Genomic DNA, 27,126 nt, shown 5'->3' with positions numbered 1-27,126 from the left:
AGTGCATCTAATGAAACAGTTTCCTTTCAGCGTCTGGTGTCTCCATCTAAAAACTTAAACTGCAAATCCAGCTACTATGATGGAGAAAATATATTCATGGTTCAATTTAACAAGTTTTTTTCTTTCAACTTTCTTATTTCTCAGTAGTTTGAATTGTATCACTACGTGTATATTTTCTCTGCCTCTGGTTTGTAGATGTCTGAAAGTCAATTCTGCTCCCATGCTCTGGTAACTCCCTTCTCATCAGATGAAACAGTCAAAGGGAAGACAGACTGATTTCTGTTAGGAAGGTGCTCCTACGTTAACTGGTGCTCTCTTACAACCTACCTTGTCATTCCTTAATTCTTTCTTCCCTGCCCCACCAGATCTATCCACCACTCTCCACGGCACCCCTGGATTTGTAATTTAAACTGCAAACAGTAACTTAACCAAGTGTCCAGCATATTTGTCACATGTTAATGATTTGCTATCAAAAAATCATTAAATGCACTAAATAAACTCTCAGAGTTCATGTTAAAGTTCCATGTCCAGTAATTTCCCTGAAGGAATTCCCCGAATTATGTTTGCTTACCTCGTATAAATGAACTTGTTCTTGGGTTACAGCAAAGATTAATAACACGTTATTTTGCACCAGTTTATCAATGAGTTGTCCAATTGTTGGGTATTCCTAAAAATGACATATGGATTTTAAGTGTCATCTTAACACAAGTGTGTAAAACAAATAAAGGACTATTTCTTTCAAAGATACCACACTGAGTTTGGCATTTCAATTTGGTTCTAAGTAAACAAATACACAATTAGCATTAGTCACTTAATTGGTTTAATAATTGTTTCCTAAATCTTGTAAATCCAATTAATTCCAAAGAGTCCGTGCCTGGCAATGTGGTGTAGTATGCCCTGTCACTTCTATGGAGAGCACTTGGAATTTATTTAAAGACTTACAGTGTGTCATATTTTCAAGGGTAGAGACATGGCTCTTCTAAGCACCACTTGCCAGCAGCCTCAAGCTGTAGAGAAGGTTGGAGTTGGGGGAGGAGTGGTAGACATGACAGATGTGACTGTGGTGACTCGGGTAGCTCAGACACTCCTACTGGAATTGGATGAGGCGGGCTGAGGGCTGAGGAAGGGACAGCCTGCTGAGGAATGACACTATGGTTCCTATATCCATCTGATTTGAGACATTCCTGCACCAGTTTTGAATTTGGTTTTACTGACTTTTTGATGTCACCAATCAATTTTATGGGACCCTGAGATATTTTTACAGGACAACTGAAAACACCTTGTATTTCTTTTTCATTGACACATTCATTCCCAAGTGATATGAGTTCTTTAAAAAACAAGGAAGGCAAAAATAAAATAAAAATAAAATAAAATATAAAAGTAAATAAAAATTTTTAAAAAACAAGGAAGGCATAAATTATCAAATTTGAACATGGCGTCTACTTTCCAAGGTTAAAAAATATGCAGCGCATTTGGCTGTTGTATGAATCCAAATGTGGATAATGTACAAAGAGGGAACTCAAATGAAAGAACAGCCTGCAAACAATGAAGCTAAGATTATGTCGATCATGAAGGCAGCCAAAGCAGAGCAACTCTGGCAAGTAAGCCCTCCTGTATACTGATGTGCTGTGTTCACGTATTCTCAGCACTCTGGGAGTAACTCTGCCTAATGTCTTCTTTAGGCACAAGATTCAAGTTCAGGGAAAAGTATAGTTTTGTCTAAAATACTCAGGTTAATGACCGAGCTATGTATCTGACTGTATAATATGTGCTTGCCATCCAATTTGGATTTTTATCAGTAGATATCCAGATAACATAAACCTTCCAGAGTCTGACATTTTCAGTGTCCCCTGCTTTTCAACTGCTGAAACACCAAAAATCCTTTACCTTTAAGCCTAAATTCCTCCAGGGGTGGCCCCTCCTATCTCCACATTCTCACACTTTCAAATGATGTGCATGTATACCAAGGATTACTGTGAAGCCCTTCATAGATGAGTAAACATGGTTTTCTATTTGACCTAAATCATTTTAATTTCCATAATTATATTGTAAGCTCCTCAAGGCCAGGAACCATGTATTTTTATTTTGTGGCCCCAGGAGCCTGGCCCAGCATTGAGTGCGTAGGAAGTGTTCAAAGGACCCAAGGAACTATGCTGCAGGCAAACATGGAAATCACCCACAACTTCCATGTATTTGTACCAACTTACTGAGCAAAAATTAGTTAAAGTTTTATTAGATGAGAAGGTCATACCAAGCAACAAGTAACATTTGCTTCTAAGATCCTGTTTTTTCAGAGATGTCTATTAAGGGAGCATTTGAATAATTGCAAGAAATAGTAATGAAAAAGAGATCCATGTTCCCACAGTTTCTTGGCTCTCAAAGGCTAAAACACAAAAATGTGCCTACTCTCATGAATATCGTAATATGGAAAGACAACTTACATGATGAAAGAATATATATCTTTGAGGACTACTATTGGTCAAGTTTGAGGAATACTATTTGTCAATAGGGGAAAACACTCATGTTGAAATTTAGAAATTTAAGTCAAGGAATGGTAGCAGGTAATTTATGATTCATTTGTGGATTTTAAGCTAATATATGTAATATATATTAAAACTAATATATATGTATTATAACTAAGATATATAATATATATTATGTCACTGAATTCTTTTTTTCAGGAATAGTTTTTCCAATCTGATGTTAGAATTCTGGGTTCTTTTTTTTCTTTTTATCTCTCTCTCCCTTATATATATTTCTATATATAGCACTGTCATTTTAAGAAGTCACTTGAATTCTCTGTACCATATTTTCCCAAGTGTTATTGGGGATAATATGATCTTCCCTGGTTGCTGCTTCATAATTCAATTTTATTTCATACGTAGTCAACACCCACTGTGTTTCAGGCACTGTGCTGTCAGTAGATAGAGATAATACACTCATCTGGGCCCCAAGGAACATTAACATTAAAGACCAACAAATATGAGCAAACACATTTCAGCATGGAGATGGGTAAGAAGACATCTATGTACTAGAGCGAAGGGAGGGATGATAATTCTGGGGTTTAGCAGAGGGCAAGGAGCAGTCATAAGTAAGTTGGGTTTTAAAGGATAATTAAGAGTCAGCAGGCTAGAAGGGAAGAGCATTCCAGTCAGAGGGGAGAACATGTGCTCGCATGTGGCAGCACCATGGTCTGAGGGCTCAGGTGAGGATCAAATATGATCATGTAAATCAAAGAGCTCTGAAAATTTTACTTTGTTTTACAAAAGTCAAGAGCTTTTTTTTTTTACTTTGAATGTTACCAGCATTTTTTAAATAACAAAAATAAGCCAAATATGAATAAGCACGAGCCAAGCAGTACTTGACTAGTTGTACCCCATGGAGCACTGTGGTGCATAAAAGCATGGCATTACTTAGGGGGCATGACTCTGGGACCATCATTCACTGAAACTCCTAGGTGACTGGTTTTTTTGGCCTAAGACTCCTTCTAGGGCTGTCGTTGAGAATGGACCCAGACTTCTTACATAGCCCCACCATCCATCTGGGCGTCTGTCCAAAGCTCTAAGGGCAATTTGTTAATCTCAAATCAGAAAATGTGTACTGTTTTCACCAAATGTGGGTTATTCTGCTGGGTACTACAGCAATTGTTGCTTCATTTGCCTACTTGAAGCCCAAAAAACTGTGTAGAGTGCAGGTTACACACCAAGACAGTTGACATGGAGTATTCATTCTTGTTGTCCAAGTGACAGAGCCCATCATTAGGAATGACGATGCCTGCCAGTTTGCTGTCCATTCCAAAATGAGAATCAGCGTCACTCACAAAGACCAGGAGATGGAGGGAGTCATTCCGCCAGCCAATTTTTTCCTACAGTAAGAAAGAAATATTTGGGTTGTATGGGATAGAGGCAGGCATTTATTGAGAGAGGATCAATTATGATTGGACACATTCAGACCATAAAAACTATATTGCTGATCTATCTATTTTGGCCCTTTTCATCTCTTGTGAGTTGATAATATTAATAAATTTAAAATATGAAATTCTATGGCATTTGTGTTTTCTTGGATAACACTTTTAGATGATTTATGCTTCAGAAAGAAACAGTTCCACTATAATCACTATCCAGTTGATCTTGACTTTTACATAATTATTTTTACTGCCCAGCTTTCAATTTGCCAGAAAAATGAGAAGAAGGAATGAGGGAGGTCATAGATCATTCCAAACCCAAGCTGAAGCAAAACTAGTAGGAATGCAATACACAGTGAATGTATGCCTGTTTTATTAAAATGTCACCCAACATTTAGGCACATTTTTCTTTTTCAACTGATATCATTCAAAACTTATTAATGTAATAGAAATGTAAGAATTTTTTTTCAAAATACGACCCCCAGTGTATGGCTATTTAAGACAATCTGTTGTCTGTTTCTTAGCAGAGCTCTCCCCTCTGATCGGTATTAGTCCAGGAACCAGCAGGACGAAAGCTCATACTGGCAGCACCATCCCACTTGGCCCCTTTTCCCTCTTTCCCTAATACTTTGGCTCCTCTGCCTTCCAGGACCTTCAGCCCTGTCTGTTTCTTGGTATTTTCCAAGAAGCCCTGTCACCTGGACAGGGGAGTCATTCCCTTGGACACCTGTCTGATTGTCAAGGAGGAGCAGTTTTCCTGCATTGTTGTAGGGACAGTGTAGCTTCTGTTATTTATTTCGTTGGCTCAGAACAATAGATGTCTAATCTTATGTAGAACTTTATACTGATCAGAGCATTTTTATTTTTAATTAATTTCTGCCTGTGATTTTCATTTTTACCATGGTTCATTCAAAAACAAATCTGATCTTGATCTTTGAAAATTGGTCATATCTGACTATTGTTTTAACCAATTTTTCCTAATACTACTGTATTTTCATTAGATTATTTGAATATCAGGCATAAAAAATGTCCGTTTCAACATGACTGAATTACAAATTTTTGGAAATTTTGTGTTCTCATGAACGTGGAAATGTGGCAATTAAAGGAAAGATAAAGTTAGCTAAGCTTTTCAAAACAGGTTTGCTAATAAGAGATGCAGTTTGTGTTATCCCTCAGCATACCTTACACACAGCAGCTTGCATAATTGCGTCAAATCCACCTTCTGGCGTGTCAATATTAGCAGAAATTTTCTGATTCTTCACAATTTCATTGAATCTTTCAGCATCATTTGTCAATGGCAGAATGTGCTTGAATCCAAATGTAGGTAAGCAGAAGTATGGAATACTACTGCAAAAGTAAGATGTAAAAATGTTCTTGATGAAATATAATATGGCACGCAATTAGAGGATCTAATAGCCTAGTGACTTCATCTTAAGTGAAGATGAATTTTCTTCGAGTGCCTGACTCTGTAACTTGATTATGAATCTCCCCGTTAAGGTTTTTCATGATCTCCCACCTACCCCTTCCAAACTGACCATCTTAGCTCACACTTAGAGCTTACTGTGTGTTTTACTCTGATTCAAGCTCAGATAACAGATAATCAAGTCAGACTCCCCACTCCTCTGTGTGTGTGTGTGTGTGTGTGTGTGCCCGTGTGTAATCACTACTTTCCAGTGCTTCTCAACCAAAATCTACCATTAAGTTTGCATGATGACAACAATTCCTTTGTATTCAGATAGCTTAAGCTATTATCAAGTATGAGTCATCCTGTAGCAAGACTCAGAGAGATACCTGTCTTCTTTCTTCTCTGCTCCTTCCTGTACTCCCAGCCCGGCCTGCCAAGCACCCAAAAGTCAGAGCAGGACTCTTGGTTCGGTAGCTCGATTCTATTATGACTGAACAGACTGTTGTGTGCCTGGCTGGGAATAAGACTACCACTTAGAACAGTTGACACATGGGAGAAATGCTATGTTAAGATAGGATCTGCCCCAAAGATACTGCAGTTGAACCGAAAAAGCTGATCATGAACTCAGCCACATCTTATTCTGAAAGCCAGTTAGTAATTGTGGACGAGGCCTTGGACAAGTTACTCATCCTGTCTGAGATTTGGGTTTTCATTTGCAAAATGGAGATAATAGTATAGAGCAGAGGCTTTCAAAGTATGGTCCTTGAACCAGCAGCATGAACATCATGTGGGAGCTTGCTATAAATGCGAAATCTGGGATCCTATTCCAGACCTACTGAGTGAGATATGTGAGCAGTGGGCTCAGTGATTCATTCTAATGTTTGAGAAACACTTGTATAGAAGTGCAGAAACAAAAAAGAGTAGTTCGCAGTTAGGTGATACTATGCTGCCTGGGGAGAGCTGGTGGATTCTTGTAAGAACAGCTTTTCAGTGTCAGTAGCCTGCATCACCAGCACACAAAGAGCTGGGGCATTGTTCAGGGTCAGACTCCTGTTTTTGACCAAGTTCATCTGCCTGAGTCAGTCTTCATTACTCACAGATTCCATATCTGAGAATTCACCTACTTACTAAAATCGCTTTGTAAGGCCCATATCAATACTTTTAGTACTTTCTGAGTCATTTATATACACACATAGAAGGGCAAAACATTTGAGTCACCTGATTCACATGTTTCCAGCTGAGGTCAAACAAGGCTCTAGGTTCTCACTTCATTTCTCATATTGTAAACGAGTGTCCTTTTTGTGGTCTACTTGGTTTCTTTTTGTTTTTTCACTTTTGTTATTTTTATTGGTGATTTCACTGTTTAAAATGGTCCTCCAATGTAGTGCTGAAGTGTTGTTTATTGTGCCCAAGTACAAGAAGGCTGTGATGTGCCTTACAGAGAAAATATGTGTGTTAGGTAAGTTTCTTCTGGCATGAGTTATAGTGTTGTTGGTTGTGAGTGCAAAGCTAATGTATCAACAATATATATTAAATAAGATGTCTTTAAACAGAAAGACACAGAAAATAAAGTTATATATTGATAAGTTGGGGAAAAAATGGCCAGTGGCTTGCATGAACCTAATCCTGGGTTTTTTCTAGGAGCAATTATTTAGCATTGGCTAAGTCAGTATTTGAGGATACTTTATAGAGCAAGACTCCCATGAATAATGAGAATCAACTATACAAATCAGAGTGATTATGGATTCATTCACACTGAGAAATGGAGCTCTCCTGGGACCAAAATGCTAGTACCTGCCAAAGTAGAGATTTTTTTTCCTGTCAGTAGACTTTTATAGAAAGCAGATCATAATCCAATAAGTCCTCGGGCTTTAGAACAAGGGGAGTCAGATGACCCCAGCAGTCTGAGATGTCCCAAGACAGCCAACTCCAGAATGGATGCTCTTGGTCATATCTGGCTCCTCCCTCACCTGTGGTTGACTTCCTCAGCTAACAAAGTTTGGGAAGTTCTGATAGCCAACCGGACTAGAAACTCTGGAAGGGCCTTGGTTAAGCCTCTTGGGTGAATGTGGCCCACACCTGCCTCTCGGACCACCCTTCCTTTGCATTCCCCTAACCTCCTGTGAGTAAACCTAGAGGCCTCTTCATTCTTTCAGCTCTGTCAAGACACCTGGTCTGGTGGGCCCAGGAAGCCAGCCTATAGTTTCCAGGGAACTTTCTGTATTTCCTTTTTGACTCATGATACTTAACTTTAATTCTCAGAAGGCAATTGTATTCTCTTATTTTCAATATCTTGCATCAGCTTTCATTGAAGCTCTGAGTGCTGACCACAGAGAGTATCTACTTAGTAAGACAGTTGTAAGGCTTGAATGAGATAAACTATGCAAAGAACACAGCACAATGAGCTTTTCAGTTACGTGCTCACTAACCATTAATATCGCTTTTACTCAAATCACTTTTACACAGCATGTAGCACAGACTTGACTACAGATCTTAGATTTGGCCAGTGGCATCTCTAGAGTTGTGTGTTTTTTTACTGATCAAAATAATAATACATGTTCACTGAAGAAAATTTAATATAAAAGTATAAAAAAGAAAATAAAAACAAATGTTAATCATTATAAAATATATCACAGTTTATTTGATAATCTATTAATAAAATTTTGTTTTATGAATCTTTCCATAATTAAATAATGTAGTGATCCTTCTGCGTACACCTGTGCGGTCTATGCTATCTCTCTGCTGAAAAGTGATTCCAGAGAAATTGCTGGGTTACTTTTCGGTCCATATTAACAAACTCCTTTCCAGAAAGTTTGTATCAGTTACGTCATTAAAAACAAAACAATACAAAGCAAAAACAAAACAAAAATACACCAGTTGATTAGTTTAAAATGGCATCTTAATTTAAAGTTTCATTTCTGTTTTATTGCTACTAAGACTGAACACTTGTTCATATCTATGAACAGTTTGTATTTCTGCTTTTGCCGATTGGCACCTTACACCCTTTGCTAATTTTCTTATTGGGGTGTTTTTTATTTTCTAACCTAATTTTAAGAACCTTTTCTCTTTAAAAATATTAACCTTTCATCTTTGTGGTTTGTCTTTTACTTTTCTGTATGCTCTTTTTGGATATATATACCTTAAAACTTTTTTTTTTCAACCTTTAAAAATGAGATGTGTTTTACAGAGTTATATAAGGAAGATGTTTAATTTTTTTTTCAAATTGTTACCTATCAAATGACAATAATTTATCATTTGTTCTAATTGCTCCAATCACATTTAAAGTAGTTGCATGCTAGAAGAAAATGCATTTGATTTAGAATAAAAAGACTGAGAAGTAATCTATTCTTGGGTATATTACTTAACATTGCTGGGCCTCAGTTTCCTCATCTGTACAATGAGACTGGTAGACCCACATCATGAAGTTCTTGTGAAAGTTATATGAGATAAAAAGTATACAACTATGTGAGGTGTACCATTGTCTCTATAATCTAAGTATTCTTGAAAATTGTTAGTTTAATCTTTTATTTGGTGCTGCTTTCTCACACCGTACAAAAGTGGCATTTGAGAAGGTCTTCTGAAACTAAAGAACTAGCATTCCTATCTTTGTAAGAAATTTACATCTTTGTTGGTAAGAATTGCTAGGCAGGTCTTAGTAGAATGCTATGCTTTTGGAAAATGGAGTGAAATTTTAGCTTAATTCAGTAAACACACACGCGTGCTAGGAGACCGAAGTAGTCAGGATTGGGTCATGCCAGGAAATTTTGAGTGGAGACTGCTTCTGTTTTGGTCAGAGTCCTTCCTCTAACAAATGCTCATATTGGGCTGTTACTTTCTTAGCATAGTAATTTAAGGAAGTAGGTACTCATCACCAAATACTTTGATTTTGAATCCCTAGATAACAATAGATTTCCATTTAAAATGCAGAATAAGGGCACCTAGTTGGCTCAGTTGGTTAAGCGTCTGACTGCTGATTTTGGCTTGGGTCATGATCACATGGTTGGTGAGATTGAGCCCTGCACTGGGCTCTGTGCTAACAGCACCAAGCCTGCTTGGGATTCTCTCTCTCCTTCTCTCTCTGCTCTCCCCCTGGCCCTCATTCATACTCTCTCTCTTTCAAAATAAATAAACTAAAAAATAAAATGCAGAATAATTGTGAAACACAATATACAAAAATACTATTTATAGTTTTTGTTAGAGTTTTAAACAAATATCCATAAACTAATATTACAATGATAAATACCAAATAGCTAACACCATCATTTTGAGTGGAACTAGAAATAATTTCCATTTTCCTCTTTTTGTCTGTATTCTCACATGGACTAGTTATTATCTTTGAAATAAGAAGCTGTTCTGTACACTCAGATGTGTTTATGTGTGTGTACAGGTAAGAGATCTAAGCATTTCATGGTTCCACTTCCTCTTTGGCAAAACTATAATGAATCCCTCATTGTTGGTATCATATCAAAAAACAAAACAAAACAAAACAAAACATAGCACATATGGAATGATGTTAAAAAAGAAATCTCTTAAAATATTTGATAGAGGGAGAAAATTTGACCTTTCTACTATTAAATATTTTAAAATGCATATTACAAGCTATCTACAAATATGAAAATGAAGAAAATACATTTTTGTTATTATGTCTTAAACAACAGCATAAGGAAAACATCTTTAAAAAATGTAAGCCAGTTTAGCATTCTTTACATGATGTAATAAAATGTTTTAGTGACCCTGCATCCAAGGAAGATAAAGAGAGAAAGCTACTCCAAAAAGCATTAGAGATTAGATTTAACAGGTTTTTAAAGTGTGGTGCACAGACCCACATAGGTCCCTGAGACATTTTCAGAGAGGCCATCAGGTCAAAGTATTTTCTGATAATAATAAAAGATGTTATTTGTCTTTTTCACTGTGTTGACATTTGCACGGATGCCGCAAAAGCAACGGTGAGTGAAACTGCCGGTGCGAGGGATCAAGGCAATGACTTGAAACTGGCTGGTGGTTCTTATGACTTGTACTGGCAAGCATTTATCATCATAATAAAATTGCTACTTTTATTTGGTTATCCTTGATAAAGCAGTAAAAGTTATTAATCTTATTAAGTCTATACCCTTGAGTACGTGTTTTTTAAAAAAATATTTCTGGGGCACCTGCCTGTTTCAGTTTGTAGAGCAAGTGACTCCTAATCTTGGGGTCATCAGTTTGAGTCCCACATTAGACATGAAGCCTACTTAAAAAATTTAAAGGTAAATAATAAAATATTTCTGTGTAACCACATGGGAAATATGCAGCATTTCTGCAGCACACAGAAGTACAATGTTTAAAGTGGAAATAAACTTCTGCAATTGTTTGAACTCAACTGGCCCTTTTTTTATAGAAGATTTTTACTTGAAAAAATGTGTGGCAGCCAAACTATATTCCAACGTGGGTATTTAGCAGATATGTTGTTAAACATGAGGAAAGCCTGTCCTTCAAGGAAAACAGCTGTCAATATTTGTTGCCAATGATAAAATTTGAGGTAACTAGAAAATTAGTATTGGAACATTTTAATCTGCTACCATGAGATTAATATCTTCTCAGTACTTCAAGACTTAGCTGATGAGATTTATGGTTATATTAACAAATGTGACTTTTTTTCGACACTGTGTTAACGGAAACTTAGAAGATCTATGCGATTCACTGAAAAAATACTTTCCAAATGACCAAAGTATTATATTACAAAACCACATACATAAGTAAAACAGCCATTCAAAGTGCAAGACGGAACAATGGCTTTATGAAAAGTTCATTGATATTGTTTCAGACTCCGCTTGACACTGACTTTTACCTCTTGTCTAGTTTGAATGTAGTATCAAAGAATGTCCACAGACATTGTAAAAGCTATTAAATGCTTCTCCCTTTTCCAACTATATATCTATGTGAGATTTGACTTTCTTTGTGGAATTCAACCAAAACTAAATATTGCAACAAACTAAATGCAGAAAAAGACATGAGATGTAAATGTAAATGTACACAGTAAATGTAAATGTGAAACAGTGTTTCTCTTCTTGCTAATTTTTGTTTTATTATGAAAAATATAATTATTTTTTATAAGATGTGATTTTATAATAATGTACAGTGTGTTTCTTATTGGAATTCTGAAATGAATCCAGAATAATTATTTTTAAAATTTCTCAGTTTATTTTCTAATATGCCAAATTTTGATAGCTACAAACCATATAACTAAAGCTCTATGGGGTCTTAATTTTTTCTTAATTTTTTTAATGTTTATATATTACCAAGACAGAGAGAAATAGAGCATGAGAGCAGGAGGGGCAGAGAGAGAGGGAGACACAGAATCTGATGCAGGCTCCAGGCTCCGAGCTAGCCGTCAGTACAGAGCCCGACGAGGGGCTCAAACCCACAAACTGTGAGATCATGACCTGAGCCGAAGTTGGATACTTAAACAACTGAGCCATGCAGGTGCCCCTATGGGGTCTTAATTTTTTGAAAGTATAAGAAAGTGCTGAGATCTAGAAGTATGAGGATTCTACTTTAAAATAACTAGAAATATTAAGAATGATTGAGAGGAAGAAAATTAATATTGTTGTGAATGTTTGTTATATTCTGACCTTATTCAATTCTCATAATTACCCTGGAACATGAATATTATTATCCCCATTTATACATGAAGAGACAAACTAAAAGAGAGTAAATTGTTTGTCCAAAATTATGACTTAAACCCAGGTCTGAAGAACCCCTCACTTTTTCCTCTCATTGCCTTCCTACCAAACAACATTTTATTCTATAATTATAAGGTTTGGATTGATCAAAGGACGATTATGTTTGGTATTTGAGTTCTTGGTGCATATATGTCTCGGTGGGGGTGGTATCTGGACAGAGAAACTGGAAGAATTTGGGAGGTGAAAGGCAAGGAAAAAATATAATGTTTCAGGAAATAATTCATTATAATTTCAACTAATGGTGAATTTTACAAATAATAAAAGAAACACCTTTGGAAAATATTGACCTTTCAAGAGATCAAATGTGTGATTCTCCTTTGGGACTCCATTCACTACACCTTGTGCTATGCTCTGCTCTCCCCTCCAACTTCACCTTATTGATGTTGGTGGTAACTACCATTTACAGAGAGCTTCATGGTGAAGCCCAGTCCGAGTGCTTCATTACTTACCTCACCCAATCTTTAGAACCACTCTGTGTGATCAGTATTCCAAACTGAAGCTTTAAGGGTGAAAATGTTCAGCTAAGTTGATGTTATAAGTGAGTAGACAAATCAGAGCCTAATGCAAGGTTGAGGGCAAAGCTTATACTTTTAATCACCATGCTATACTGTGTGCCTGCCCCCCCAAAATTTCTGCTTTTTGAGGACCGAGTATAAATCTTTTTCTTCCAGATATCTCCATGCCTAGCACAATGCTAGGTACCTAGTTGGAGCACAGTAAATTTTACTGAATGAATGAATGAATGCATGAATGAAATGCAGTCAGAGCTATGAAAAGCCAAACTGCTTTTTTTTTTCTAGAAACCTGATTAAGGACAGGGTTTTATTGTTAGATGATGGGCTGCCAGCTTAGCTGAACCATTGGTTTGTTAATTTTCATTGTTTTCTCTGATAACGTCCCTTACTCATTGTTTCCCATGGTCCTTATTGTACTTCATACTACTACATCCTATCTGACCTGTGACAGAAAGAATTATTTTAACTAAGCCCCCTGGAGCAGAGGTAGGACTTTGTAATCCTAGATGAAACTGCACAACTAGACTTTCTACCAAAGCATAGTATACCAAAGATGTAAATAAATACAAAAATAAATAAATAAATACAAATTTTAAACAAATACAACATTTTCTGTTTTTAAAAAGGGGGGAAAGAGCATTAGAAATTGCTTTGGGAGGCTGTTAGAACCAAGTTTATTTCCCTTCACAAGTAAATCAATCGATAGTAGTAATCACATCTTACTATTTAATACATAGCATAAATCTATTCTCTAGAAAGCTCTTTATGCAGTGTTACCAGAACTGCTATTCTTCCCTACTACCAGAAACATGATTTCATTTGGGGTAGCAATACGATTCCTTTGCAGCTGGCAGTGGCCATGTAACAAGGTCCTCATCAATGAGATGAAAGGGTAAGGAGTTGGGGGAAATTTCTAGCAAAACTCCTTAAATCAAGAAATCAAATTCATCATCCATTTATGATTATTTTAAAAATTTACCAAATAAGGAATAGAAAAGAACTTTCTTGATCTGATAAAAGGAATCCAAAAACACAGGAACTAATAATAGAACCAATGGTGAAACATTGAAGTCTTTCTCTTAAGATCATAAGCAAGATAAGTGACATCTCTCTACACTTCTATTTAAAATCGTGTTAATGACCTTAACCAGTATAATAAGGCAAGAAAAAGAAGAGGGATAAGTATTGGAAGAGGAAGAGGCTCTTATAAATGACATAATCATGTACATAAAAAGTTCTAAGGAATCTATAAAAAAATCAGACTAGAACCAATGAGAAAATTTATCAAGGCTGCAGAATGCAATGTGAATATGCAAAATATATAATACATATTTAGAATTGCATTTCTATATTTTACCAACAAATAAGTAGAAAACACCATTAGCAATAGCATTTTAGAAAACCACCTAGGAGTAAATCAAACAAAGGATGTGTAGGATATCTACCCTGAAAATGACAAACCATTGCTGACAGAAAGAAGACAAGATCTAAATGAATGAAAATATATGTCATATGCAATGATTGGAACATTCAGTATTTTTAAGATGTCCATTGTCCTTAAATTGACTTATTTCAATGCAATTCTAATAAAAATCTCAGCATATTTTTTGAAGAAATTGACAATATGATCCTAAAATTTCTGTGGAAATACAAAGGATCTAGAAAAGCAAAACAAAAGAACAAAGTTGGAGAATTTATGCTCCTGATTTTAGGATTTCTATAAAGTTGCAGTAATAAAAACTGGAAGTCATTGGTGGTTACCTGGTTATATTCGACAGATCAGGGGAACAGAACGGAGTGTCCAGAATTACATTCATACATATATAATCAATTACTTATTAACAAAGATATAAAGGTAATTCAGTGGAGAAAGGAAATTGCTTAGCATATAGTGCTGGAGAGATTAGGTATTTGCATGAAAACAAAACATGAACCTAAGCCTTTTCCTCATTCTAATACAAAAACTAATTTGAGGTCATAGACCTAAATGCAAGAGCTTCAACTATAAAGTTTCTAAAAGAAAAACAGGAAGAATATTTGAGATATGTGCTAAGGTAAGGATTTTTTAGGAGAAAAAACACAAGTGGCCATAAAATTAAAAATTGATAAATGGGACTCCAACAAAATTAGAAACTTTTGTTTGGCCAAAGGCATTGCTAGAAAAATAAAAATACAACCCACAGGTGGGGAAGAAATATTTGTAAAACATATACTTGATGAAGAACTTTTATCCATGATATACAAGGAACTTATATAACATAATATTAAAAAGGAAATCTAATTTTTAAAAGTGGGCAAAATTTTTGAGAAAAATAACTCACCAAATAAGATGAGAATGGAAGGAAAACACATGAAAAGATGCTAAACATCATTTGTTACTAAGGAAATGCAACTCAAAGCTACAACAATATACATAGCTATTAGAATGGCTAAAATTAGAAAGACTGTCTATACTAAGTGTTAATCAAGGATTTGGAATGATTGGAACACACTGCTGATGGAAATGCAAAATGGCAAATCTACTTTGGAAAATAATCTGATAGTTTCTTTAAAAATTAAAACTTGGGGCGCCTGGGTGGCTCAGTCGGTTAAACCTCTGGCTTCGGCTCAGGTCAGATCTCACATTTGTGGGTTCGAGTCCTGCATCAGGCTCTGTGCTGACAGCTAGCTCAGAGCCTGGAGCCTGCTTCCGGTTCTGTGTCTCCTTCTCTCTCTGCCCCTCCCCCTCACATGCTCTGTCTCTCTCTCTATCAAAAATAAATAAAACATTAAAAAAATTTTTTGAAAAAAAAAATTCAAACTTATACAACTCAGTAATTCCAATTCTAGGTATCTATCCAAGAAAAATAAAAACATATACACACAACGATTTATAGGCAAGTGATCATGCAGCATTTTTCATGATAGGCAAGAAATGAAAAACAACCTAAATGTCCATCAATGAAAGGATGAATAAACAAAGTGTAGTAAATCCATACAATGGAGGATTACTTAAAACAAAAAGGAACAAACAGCTGATAAACATAAAAGTATAGGTAAATCTCAGAAGCATTATACTGGACAAAAGAAGACAGAAACAAGAGGTATATACTATACCATTTCATTTATATGAAATCCAGGAATAGGCAAAACCAATCTAAATCATGGAAATCAGAAAATGGTTGTCTCTGGGTAAATAGAATTGATTATAATGTGGCACAAAGAAGCTTTCTGAGGTGATGGAAAGGCTCTACATCATGTTTTATGTGGTAATTACATTGGTATTTTCAATTGTCAAAACTCATCAAACTGATGTTTGCATCTTAGTGCATGTTGATTATACTTGGAAATAAAAGATGGGAAGAAAGACAGTGCCTGTTATTGATCTGCCCCTCTTTTCCTTTATTTCCTGCCTGGAATGAAGAAATGAGGAGTTGCATCCCAGAAAACCCCTTGGGCCTTCAAGATAAAATCCAAGAGCCAATGATGGTAGAGTGGAAAGCAGAAAAGGCCCAGATCCCTGCCGTGTGGAGTTGCCACACCAGCCCTGAATTGCCTTTGTCGGGACTCCTTTCATTTGAGAAAGAAAAAAGAAACCTCCCTTAAAAAAATTTTTTTAATGTTTATTCATTTTTGAGAGACAGAGAGAGAGTGCAAGTGGTGAAGGAGGAGAAAGAGGGAGATACAGAATTTGAAGCAGGCTCCAGGCTCCGAGCTATCAGCACAGAGCCTGATGAGAGGATTGAACTCACAAACTGTAAGATCATGTCCTGAGCCAAAGTTAGATGCCCAACTAAGCCACCCACGCATCCCCAAAAACCTTCCCTTCTTAAGCTACTATCTCTGGTGCTTACAACCAAATAATACCTAACCGTTACAATCAGTGATGAGTTACTTTCATAGTCAAATTATTTTTGTCTATGTCAGATTCTAGTTGGGAACCACACTGAAATGTTTTTAAATGATATTATAAAGGTGCATATCTTTTAGAGATTGAAGCCTTGGGTGTATAAAAGTATTAGAAGTCAATATACTTTTGGAAAATCATTGCATATATACTAGATTCATAGCAGTAAAGGGTTTGGTTTTGGACAAACCAAGATTTTGGTACAGATCATTGATTAGTCATGTGGCATTGGGAAAATTACTAGCCTCTCAGAGCCTCTGTTACTTCCTCTGAGTATAGGGATGATAAAACCTGCTTTGAACTGCTGTTATTATGAAGATTGAATGAGGTCATATATCTGCAACCTTTATATGATGTCTGGCACAGAGCAATGGTAACTCTTTTAAATAGGATATTGAATAATTTGATTTTGAACATGACATTGACTGTATAGGTATGCCATCACAAAACAACTTGTCCTTGACCATTGCCTGGATAACACATGGTTTGAATAGTGATAATAGCAGATTATAGTAGAGTCCATAATGCTTAATTTCCTACTGAATTGGGTAGCAGTGAAGCTTGCAAATAATAAGAGAAATCCAAATTTCCCAAAATATGTCAGAGGGAGCTATACAAATTGTTATTTTGGCAGAAGTCATTGTCATGGAGAAAGTGTGGATTACTGTCAAATAGCCTTAGAAAGTGGCAGCCGTTGGGAATAGAAGGTCTCTGAGGGGTTGTGGATGGACACAGGCCATTGAAACCTATAGCCTAAGAATCACTTCCCTTGTCTACCAAACACAAAGCCAAATTTTCCATGTCCTGAAAAATGATGCTACACAGGAAGACAGATGTGAGGATGCTGAAAGAACCTAAGACTAGAACCAGGTATTAAGATGAGGCCAGCTTAGTTCCAAAGAGCCCAGGCCACTGAGAGCTGCTGAGATCCAACTTGACAGGAGGGAAATGCCAGGGAGTTAGCAAGCTCCTGGCAAGTTTCGCTCAGAGCAGGGCTATCTCTACAGAAAATCAGTGTTTAAAGATGCCAGAGAATCATTTACTTACCTGCAAGGGTTGGCGATTTCTTCTGGTGTTGTTTTCATAAAAGGGGAGACGGGTTTTTCCACAAAAGAGCCAAAGCCCAGTCTAAAGTTGCTGGTTAATTTAGACATCTCCTTGGAAAGAAGGGAGCCCAGCTCTTTGATTGTGTTGAGGTCATCATCCATGGAGGCCGAGAGGTCCATGAGGTAATACAAGTCCACTGGGTAATCCTCTGTCTGGCGAACTTGCACTTGCAGGGTCTGTTCACTGCCTGCAAAGCCCACACAAGAAAACCAAAGTCTTAAAAATACTTTGAGACTTCCTTGTGAATAGTCATTTACTGGGCCAACTGGCTATTTCATTACAGTAAGATTCCATAAACTACCTGGTCAAGTTTACAAGTGAATGAGCCCATGAAAAATCTTTCAGCAGTGAGTTTAGAGCTTCTGAAGGAAGTAAAAGTTAGGATATTTTATATCTCCTTGGGAGAACTAGCATCCATTTAGATGGAAGATAAGCAGAATTTTTTGTATGTGGTTTTAGCAGGAGAAAAGAAAATAAAGACGAGTTTAAGGCTACATTACAACACTTGAAGAAATGTGAGGTAAGCCCTAAAAACATTTGAGTAATTCAAATGCTTACTATTAGATAAGCTGATTTTAGTAGTGTATTTGGAATGCAAGTGACCAATGTGAATGAAGAAAAGTATTAGGCAGCAATTTTCTATTTCCTTAAGAATGAGAAATCTGAGTCATAATAATCAATGATATGTAACATGGTACCAGATCTATTAGCTTAATAATGGTATTACCATATATGATGGTAGATTTATTTACATGAGCCGATGCTCATGTAAATCATAACATACCTGGTCTCAATTTAAGAGTCAACCTTTGAGGTGCAATCTGAACAATGTCAGAACTATTTTTCTGTCTGCCTACACTGAGAGGCTTATTTGTAAGTATTTCTATTTGGGAGACAGGATTTTCAATGAAGGTTAGTTGACATCCTTTAGCTAAAAGAGTTGCTGGGGTATCACATCTTTCTCCAATTCCTGATGGATGGGTAAAATTCTAAAAAAGAGAAAAAAACACAATAAAGAGAAAAAGAAGACAGGTCTCCATTTCTTTATAAGAAAAAAAATTTTTTTTGCTTGTTTTGCTAGTCAGGCAGCTTGCCATATTCAGTATATCATACCCCTATGTGCCCGATGTTAATTGTAGGTCTAAAATTAAGCTATAGCAGAATAACCAGAAAATTTTGCCAGTGAAATTCTGAGTAAAATTGGGTTCTCCTTTTAATTATACATAGTTGAACTCCCCTACCAGTTGTTTGTTTGTGTTGCTATTTTGTCCTTGATAATCACTTCTTTAAAGCTTCTTCTGTGCCATGACCACCAGATCCTTGAAACAGTTGGGTTATAAAGTTAATGTCATTCCATACAAATATCTCTTTGGATTGACTTGTAGGCTCCTGGACTGTCTTAGTTCTCCATGTGTCTATTACCAAATCCAATGACAAAGAGAGCCTTTCCTGTCAGTTCTGAAAGGGCAAAGACTGTGACAGACACCTCCCTGTCTAGCTCTCTCTTCTGGTTTCCTTTGTAGATACATTCATTATCCCTCTATTGTACCCTTACTTCACGAAAGTTGACCTCTAGGGGACTGTAAACTCAGTGTCTGAAAGTATTCCAGTTCAAGGTCTTTTAAAACTTTTCTCCAAGATTTGGAGGTGGAGAAGGGAAGCAAAGAGAATATGGTGTAAAAGACTACTTTTCTTTGTCTAGGACTCAGGAGTTTCCCAGGCCCCTTCTGATCCTCTTGGTAACAGGAAGCTGTCAGATGATGTTTCCAGGCATAGATGTGGCCATTATGACCTTGCAATGTTGACCCAGATGGAGTTGAGAGATAACTACCTGTCTTCCCCCATAGCACGGCTGCTCTCAAGCTGCTGAAGCTCTAGGCAAAGGCAAACTTGAGACTCATTGACTGTCCTGCTTGGAAAGAAGCAAACCAATGCTCAAATGGTTTTCCTCATCTCTTAGAATTCTAAGTCACTCTATTTCACCAACTAGAAGAGTTACAATCTTCTGAAATTGATTTTTTAGAATGCAATTCATTATTTGTCAGTCAGGCCTGGTGCATATTTGAGGCCCTAGACTATAGTTATAGCAAACAATGTAACTTCCCATGCTATATCCAAGGCAAACAGTGGCTTGACAAACGCTTCTCAACACAATGTCTCTGCTACCACCTGTAACCACAGTGTTGGCCAAAGCATCAGAGGTGGTGGTAATCATAGAACGTGGTTTTTTTCAATCTGTTCTAAACAGAAGCCTATGTACTGTTTGCTTTAGTTGCCTCAACTGATGTAACTACTTCTACTGTTAGAGTGTGCTCAGAATACCCTAGCTTTAAAAGCTGACAATAATTTGGCTAACAAGTATTATCCACCACTGAAGCTCTGAGGAGTGACTTAAGACACTCTCCTAAATGAGTGCTAAAAAAATGCATTTAAATAAAAATTCTACAGGTTTGCACATTGGTAGACTAATTTGTTGTTTCAGGCCTCTGGCATGAAATTAATACTATCTTTTTCAGGGAGTCAACATAAAAATGTGGGGTTCTCTCTTTGTATATTCTCAAAACTGCTTTTGATATGTGAGTTTTAAAAAAAAAGCATAATTCCCTCACCTGTGTATGTATGTCCCGTGCGTCAGAACAGTAGTGAGGGAGAAGGCTGGGTTTGTGCTGTGTCTGTGAAGCCTTCCTCCATGGTATACACTCAACTTGGAATTTGAGATTTAATAATTATAGCCCACTCCTGAGCCCGGAACTCAGGTTTGTTCCCCTTTGAGCATACTACTCAGTTCTTGCTGAACTTGGCATTTGTATGCTTTGATTTGTGTTCAGATTCTCTTTATGAGATTCAGTAGAGAATTGTTTTAAATCCAGGAAGAGTTGAGGCAGCTCAGGAATCATTTACAGATGGCTCTGAGGCGCCACCAGAGACAGTGACTTGTTACACTTGCCCACCCCCTTATACTACTTTTATATAGTTTTCCGTTTGATCAGATAAGGAATGTCTGTTTCGGGCTCTGTCATCAGTGAGGTACAGAGTCACCAAGCTCATGAAAGCTTAATTCTTAAAAGAACTGGATACTGTCTGAACAGTAAAATTTGCCCCAAACCTAGAAGACATCTCTTAGAACCTGGCAGTGGTTCCGAATGGATCCTCAGACGGAGTACAACTATGCTATTGAAGTCAAATGTATGTTTAACTTTAGAAAATATCATCTCTGTGATCTCTGATTATTCAGAGCCTTGGCATTTGATGTGTAACCAGTTAGAAACGACTTTAAAATAAGAGGAAGGATCAGGTTACTAAAGGAACCCGAACTAGGTATTTTTCACAATGATTTGACATTCACTACTTCCACAAACTGTTCCTGAAAATAATCACAGGAATGACACTGTGAGCTACTAATGCTTACATTTTTCTTTCCTGATTTGTTTTGCTCCTATACCCCACAGAAAGCAGGACACTATCACAACAATCGTCTATGGAATCCTCAAAACTATAACTGCAGTCTTTATAAACACAATGAGGTCATTTGTTTTACCTCCTGAGAACACCAGGCACACTGAGGTCCAATGAGTAAGCAGTCTTCACAGGTTTCCGCGCCTCCCATAGCACAGCCACCTGTGTTTAAACCCAGCAAGACACAAGGAATTCAACACACTCTCCGTCACTCCACTTACAAGAAAGAAGTACGGCTCTTAAAACGCATGAATGAAGCAACATCAAAGTCGATTTTAGTCTTCAAAGATTAGTCCTTAAAATGTTGGCAACTCATTAAAAAGTTCATATTTTACATCGTCATGTTGAAAATATGTATGTCTTTTTAGGCAAAATGATCATTCTTTTTTTCCCTTGAAATATAAAAATATCTCAGCTTTCACAAACTTAGAACCATTCATTCTATTTATTAGCCTCATTCACTATCATCCACTTTGATTTTTAGAAATCATTTGCAACCATTAAAAAATGCTTCTCTCTTAAATGTGTTATTTTTTATTCTTAAAATAAGTTCTTTTTTTCCTCAAGATTATTACTCTTAAGCAGAAGACCTTGTACAATAGAATAGCTAGAAAAGTTACCAGGATGGTTGTCATGGAGGTATTAAGGAGCCCTATTGTGTAGAAAAGCTGTTTAATTCTCCTCATTAAGATGCCCATGCAACCTTTGTATTTATTTACCTGAAGCCTAGAGCTTTTGCTATGGGAACAGCCCTGCCTCTGCCTGTAATTTGCTAGCGTTCCTTCAATGGCAAAAGAGCAACCAAACAGATCAAATAAAAAATGACTTCAGATCTAGGTTCTGAATCAAATGACAGGTTTGTCAAGCATACCGCGAAAGCAATATATCGGAGAGCTTAGGACTTACCTTGTACGTGAGCGTTCCTTCCTGGAAATAGAAAGAGGAGGCAAAGTAGTTCAATCCCCATTCGTTTCAGTTCTCGCTGTGCAGACAGATTAAAAAATGAATTACCTTCAACATTACAAGACCAAAGCTGAACATCGTTAAAATCTTTCTTTTCTTGAGGTGTATAATTTTAAATACTACTTACGCTGCTTTGAAAAGAAACTTGAGATGTAAATTTACAAGTTTTCATTAAGACTGAAATGAAAACAGGCTACCTGGACAGGTAAAGAAGGAAAGCTGTGTTTAAAAGCAACTTCAACATGATTTACTTCCTTGTTCTCCTTATAAGGAAGGCAGGTGTACGATCACCAAGAAGGTGGGGAAATTCATTCAGTAGAAATTTTTGTATAAATTCTCTTAGTCTCTCTGCACCCTAGAGAAAGTTAATACCGTTAGTGAGATAGTGATCAATGAAATGTCAAAAGAGCAATGGAAATAGAATCTAAAGTTGTTCCTAAAATAGTTTTAATTTAATGGCAATAGTAAAGATGAAAAATAAAACACAAGGATATAATTTATATGTAAGAAGGGTTTTAAAAATAAGCTAAAGGCAGATACCTGAGATTTTTGTATTCCATTGTAAAATCCTTTGCAGAAAATTGATCTCTGAAAAATAAAAATCATTTTATAATCAAAATAGAAGGCAGGCTAGGGAAAGCAAAACACTGCTCCTTTGTTTTTCAAATTGGATGAAAGATATTTTTTCATGAATATAAAATTCTTTTTAAGTTTATTTATTTTGAAATTGAGAGAGAAAGAGGGGGAGAAAGAGCACAAGTAGGGGATTGGCAGAGAGAGACGAGTAAGAGGGAATCCCCAGCAGGCTCCATGCTGTCAGCACAGAGCCTGACATGGGTCTCAAACTCACAAACTGAAAGATCATGACCTGAGCCGAAATCAAGAGTCAGATGCTTACCCAACTGAGCCACCCAGGAACCCCATCAGTATAGAATTTTCCATTAAAAAGTGCTTTTGGAAATAAATATAATGTATGAAAATGAAATTAGACCCAGATTAGAAGGTTTCACTACAACAGCAATGGACACAAAATGGCGGTGCCTAGGGTTCAGCATCCCTCCAGATAGGGACCAAGGACCCTTCTTTCTGTCCCAGCCTCTTACTTGCCACTTAGCACATAGCAGGTATCTACTTGTTAAAAGAAAGAGTGACCAATTTAAAATATATGCAATCTATGGCTAAATTTATGAGGTTGATTACAAATTTTCCCAATGTATTCAGGAGAGTGTTTGGGGATTTGTAAAAACTGCAAACTGGTAAGAATCAAATATTCCGTTTGTTACTCTCTAAACTCTCTGACCTTGGACAGGCTTCTTTGTGGCTGTGCCTATGTCTTGGGAGATTATCCTTTAAAGATGTATTTCTAGACAAGCATGTGAATTCTGTGGAGAGAGGAAAAGCTAATTATAGACCACTCAGGTTCTTCTTGGAAGGCTGTGTTCAATTTTGAACGCCATCATAACAAGAACATGAAAGAACATGGCAAGTATCCTGTAGAGAGAAACCAGAATTATTAAAGAGCTGAAAGATATACCTGTGGGGAGAAAAATATAGTTGTATGAAATCAGTCAATGTATAAAACTTGAAGAAGAAAAACTGAGGCACAAAATATCTGTGCCCCTGATATTGTCTCCATATTTGTATTTAGTATTAGCTGTCATTCATTCATTCATTCATTCATTCATTCAACAAATATTTATTCAACATCTACTCTGTGTCAGATATTGTTTAGAAGCAAGAGGATATGTCAACGAACAAAACCAAGTTCTTGAGTCATGAAGCATATAGTCTAAGCTGCTTCTTAAAATCAGGCAATAATAAAGTTGAATAAAAATGATAAACCTGGGTAAAAGGAAAGAGGGATAGAGAGGGTATGTTATTTTATTTAGGATAGTCAGGGAAGAGTTCTCTGCTCTGCTGACGTCTGATAGAGCCCTAACTGAGTCGGGCAGCAAAGTGGAGCCCTGAGACAGCCTTATGCGCAGCATTTTCAAAGACAGAGCAGAAATGGACAGGAAAGGTAGCAAATGAGGTCAAGTTTAGAGGCAGAGTGCATACAGCCTTGACCTTCAACTTTATTCTCAATGTGTTTGGAATATCACTGGAAGGTCGAAAGCAGAATAATATTATTTGATTTGCATTTAAAAAGAATTACTCTGGCTGCCATGAAGGTTATAATGTATGGGGCAAGATTAGAAGGCAAGAGGCTGATCAGAAATTGGTAGTTGTTTAAGACAGAGACAAGGTGATTGGGACTAGGATGTTGATGACGTAGAAGGACAGTGGTGATCAGAGACAGGTTATCATTTGAAAACAGAATAAGGCTTGTGGAATATTGGTGTGCATATGGAAAAGAGATTTTTGGCCTGAGCAGTTTAATGTATGATACTTTTTCCTAAGAGGGGTTACCCTGGGTAAAGATCAGGTTTCACGTGGAGGATGGGACTAAAAAATATGTTATGCTTGAGACCTCTAGCAGATAACCAAGTGAAGATGCCACATAGGCAGCTTGATATCCTGGTCTGGGAGTGGGGGTGGTGTTGAGGTGTGAACTGTAAATTTGAGATCATCAACATGGATTTAAAGATAAGAGGCTGAGTGAGTTCCCAAGGATAGGAAGGTAGATAAGGAAGAGCTCTGAGAACTGAGCTCCGGGGCCTGCCATTAGCTAGGAGTCTGGAGCAGAAGGATCCAGTAAAGGAAGTTGCTATCTAAAAAACACTACTGAATATTGAAAACGAACCATGGACTGAAAGGGGAGGGGGAGGGAGGAAGGGGTGATGGTCATGGTGGGGGGCACTTGTGGGGAGAAGCACTGGGTGTTATATGGAAACCAATTTGACAATAAACTATTATAAAAATGTATTCATTCTGTCATTATCAAGGATTTAGAGAAGCTTGGATATACGACATCTGACATGTTACTGAAAGTCAATGAAATAAAAGTTGTTTAATACATAAAAAAAAACCAAAAACCAAAACAAAACCACAGTCCTTCTGGCTAAAGAGGAACATCTTTCCCGGAAGACCATTCTCCAAGTATTTCCCACATTTGTGAACATCTTGCAAGCAGAGGCACTGACTGCCTTTGTTCTGGATTATCTTTTCAAGGGTGTTTGCAAAATGAATAGCCTTTGAATATAGAGATACTCTCTGTAGGACAAAGAGCACATTGCTTCCAGCTTTGGAAGACAGACATGTGTTACCCCCCAGAATAGGAGCAAGCATGCTTATGGCCCATGATAAAGGATTCAGTTTCCCTAAGCTTGGGGCTCCTCTCTTGTAACACAGCCCATCACAGAAGCAGGCTCCTCTCCTTCCCCTTTGTGTCACCTCCTGGGAATTGGCTTTGGGGAACTGGTAAAAGAAAGTGCTACCCCTTCAGCCATTGCTATTACTGTGAATTACATAGCCCATTATCTGTGACCTAGGCCCCTCATGTGCCTGCCAGCATCCATGAATCTGTGATAAGCTAACTTGTTAGCTTGCAAGGAAAATCTCAGGTCTTTCATGGTTCTTGACAATTTTCTACTTAAAGTCCACCTTTTCCTATAGACTAAACATGCAATTGTCAAATCTCATTTAAAAAATTTTTTAATGTTTTTTGAGACAGAGAGAGAGAGAGAGACAGAGCATGAAGGGGGGGGAGGGGCAGAGAGAAGACACAGAATCTGAAGCAGCCTCCAGGCTCTAAGCTGTCAGCACAGAGCCTGATGTAGGGCTCAAAGTCATAGACCACGAGATCATAACCTGAGCTGAAGTAAGACACTTAACTGACTAAGCCACCCAGATGCCCCTGTCAAATCTCATTTTGGAAGATAATTTTACAACCCAAAAGACTACGTAAAATACCTTGGGCTGACCAGTGCCTCCCTGGTCATTGAGCTGTCTGTCTACCCAAAGACCTCCCTGGCAACCACCATCAGGTACCGTGGATGAGCTGGGATCAAGGATACCTACACAACTCTGGATGTGACCACTCCCTAGAAAGTTTTTTCTAAGGATCTAGCTGCCACCAAAAATCTACCTCTCCCAGCCTGTCCTGCCGTTAAGAGAATTCCAATGACTAGCTCACTCCCATGGAATATGAATGAGAGCGGTTTAACACCAGTCCAGACCATCTTCATGCCCCTCTGCCAACTGGATGCAGGCAGCAGTAGCAAGGTCCTTGGGAACTTTGACACTCAATTCGACCCAGTACTTAAATGGAGGACCCTATACTATCCTATGTATAGACTTCCATACCAGTTCTTAAAATCATAATTGCACTGCTTTATCTCTCCTGTCTCCAACTGCAACTCCTCAATGTTCATTCCCTCCCCTACTTCCAAGCCTTTGCACCTCTGCCTGGAGGCCTCTGCCTTCATCTATTCCTGTCACTGGCTAACTCAGCTCACTGCCAGGTCTCAGCACAAACATCAGTGACCACATGAGGAGCCTTCATGCTGTCTCCAGACCTCTGCCTGCAGACTTTCTCTAGGACAGCCCTTTTCTCTCTGCTTGTAATTGCCTAACACTTGCCTCTCTTGCCCACTAGGCTGGGAGCTCCTTTAAGGCACCTGCTTATTCAACAAGTATTTATTGAATTCTTCCTCCATATCAGGCAGGGACTGTGTCTTAATTTTTATATTCCCAGAAAACAGCATAATGCCTGGTACTCTGTAGGTAGTCAATTAATATTTATCAAGTAAATGAATGAATTTTATGTCTTCATTGCCTAGAATTGTACCTGTTATAAAGCAAGTACTCTATGGATATTAAGTAAATTGGTAAGTAAATGAATGAATGCTTTGGGAAGCTACATAATATAATTTAGAGAGGAAAAAGGTATCCCCTGGTTGGGTGGTGATGAAAGCTGACAAAAAGCTTAAAAAGCAGGGTGAAAAAGATATTTAAGGCAAAATATAAAGCAGAACAACATCCACTCTTCTTTCACCTGGGCACCACTCTAGATAATTTGTAACAGGCTATAAGGCAGAGAGAAAGCATTCTTGCTTCCTGAAGATGTGGTACCTGGTGCCTTCTCCTGGAAAGTACTTGTCCTCTGTACCCCTACAGATCGAGGTGACTCTCATTGTTCCATGAGCTAACCAGCACCCCATGAGGTACCCTAAATGAAAACAGTGTCCCCTTATCCAAGCCACCCAGATTAATTACCTCTGTTCCTT

At 37.4% G+C, this 27,126-nt stretch overlaps 1 protein-coding gene across 2 annotated transcripts in view; it reads right to left on the bottom strand.

Moving 5' to 3' along the window:
• The window catches only part of ITGB6 (integrin subunit beta 6), a 72,697-nt gene extending 50,553 nt beyond the window's left edge, over positions 1-22,144 (bottom strand). Inside the window, exons 1-8 of one of the 2 annotated variants that reach the window (XM_029934514.1) lie at positions 22,086-22,144; positions 21,902-21,977; positions 21,078-21,157; positions 18,324-18,528; positions 17,480-17,726; positions 5,086-5,251; positions 3,704-3,865; positions 572-667 (exon numbers count right to left, since the gene is read on the bottom strand). In XM_029934514.1, coding sequence (XP_029790374.1) covers positions 572-667; positions 3,704-3,865; positions 5,086-5,251; positions 17,480-17,726; positions 18,324-18,528; positions 21,078-21,157; positions 21,902-21,977; positions 22,086-22,130 — 1,077 coding nt within the window. In that variant the 5' untranslated portion in view covers positions 22,131-22,144. The remainder of the gene's footprint in view (positions 1-571; positions 668-3,703; positions 3,866-5,085; positions 5,252-17,479; positions 17,727-18,323; positions 18,529-21,077; positions 21,158-21,901; positions 21,978-22,085) is intronic. The other variant, XM_029934516.1, reaches the window with a different exon arrangement.
• Positions 22,145-27,126: the final 4,982 nt, after the last annotated feature.

Source organism: Suricata suricatta, chromosome 3, assembly GCF_006229205.1.
Source record: "Suricata suricatta isolate VVHF042 chromosome 3, meerkat_22Aug2017_6uvM2_HiC, whole genome shotgun sequence".
Taxonomy (NCBI): Eukaryota; Metazoa; Chordata; class Mammalia; order Carnivora; family Herpestidae; genus Suricata; species Suricata suricatta.
Note: the sequence above shows the minus strand (reverse complement) of the source record. Positions and strands in the feature narration are given on the sequence as shown.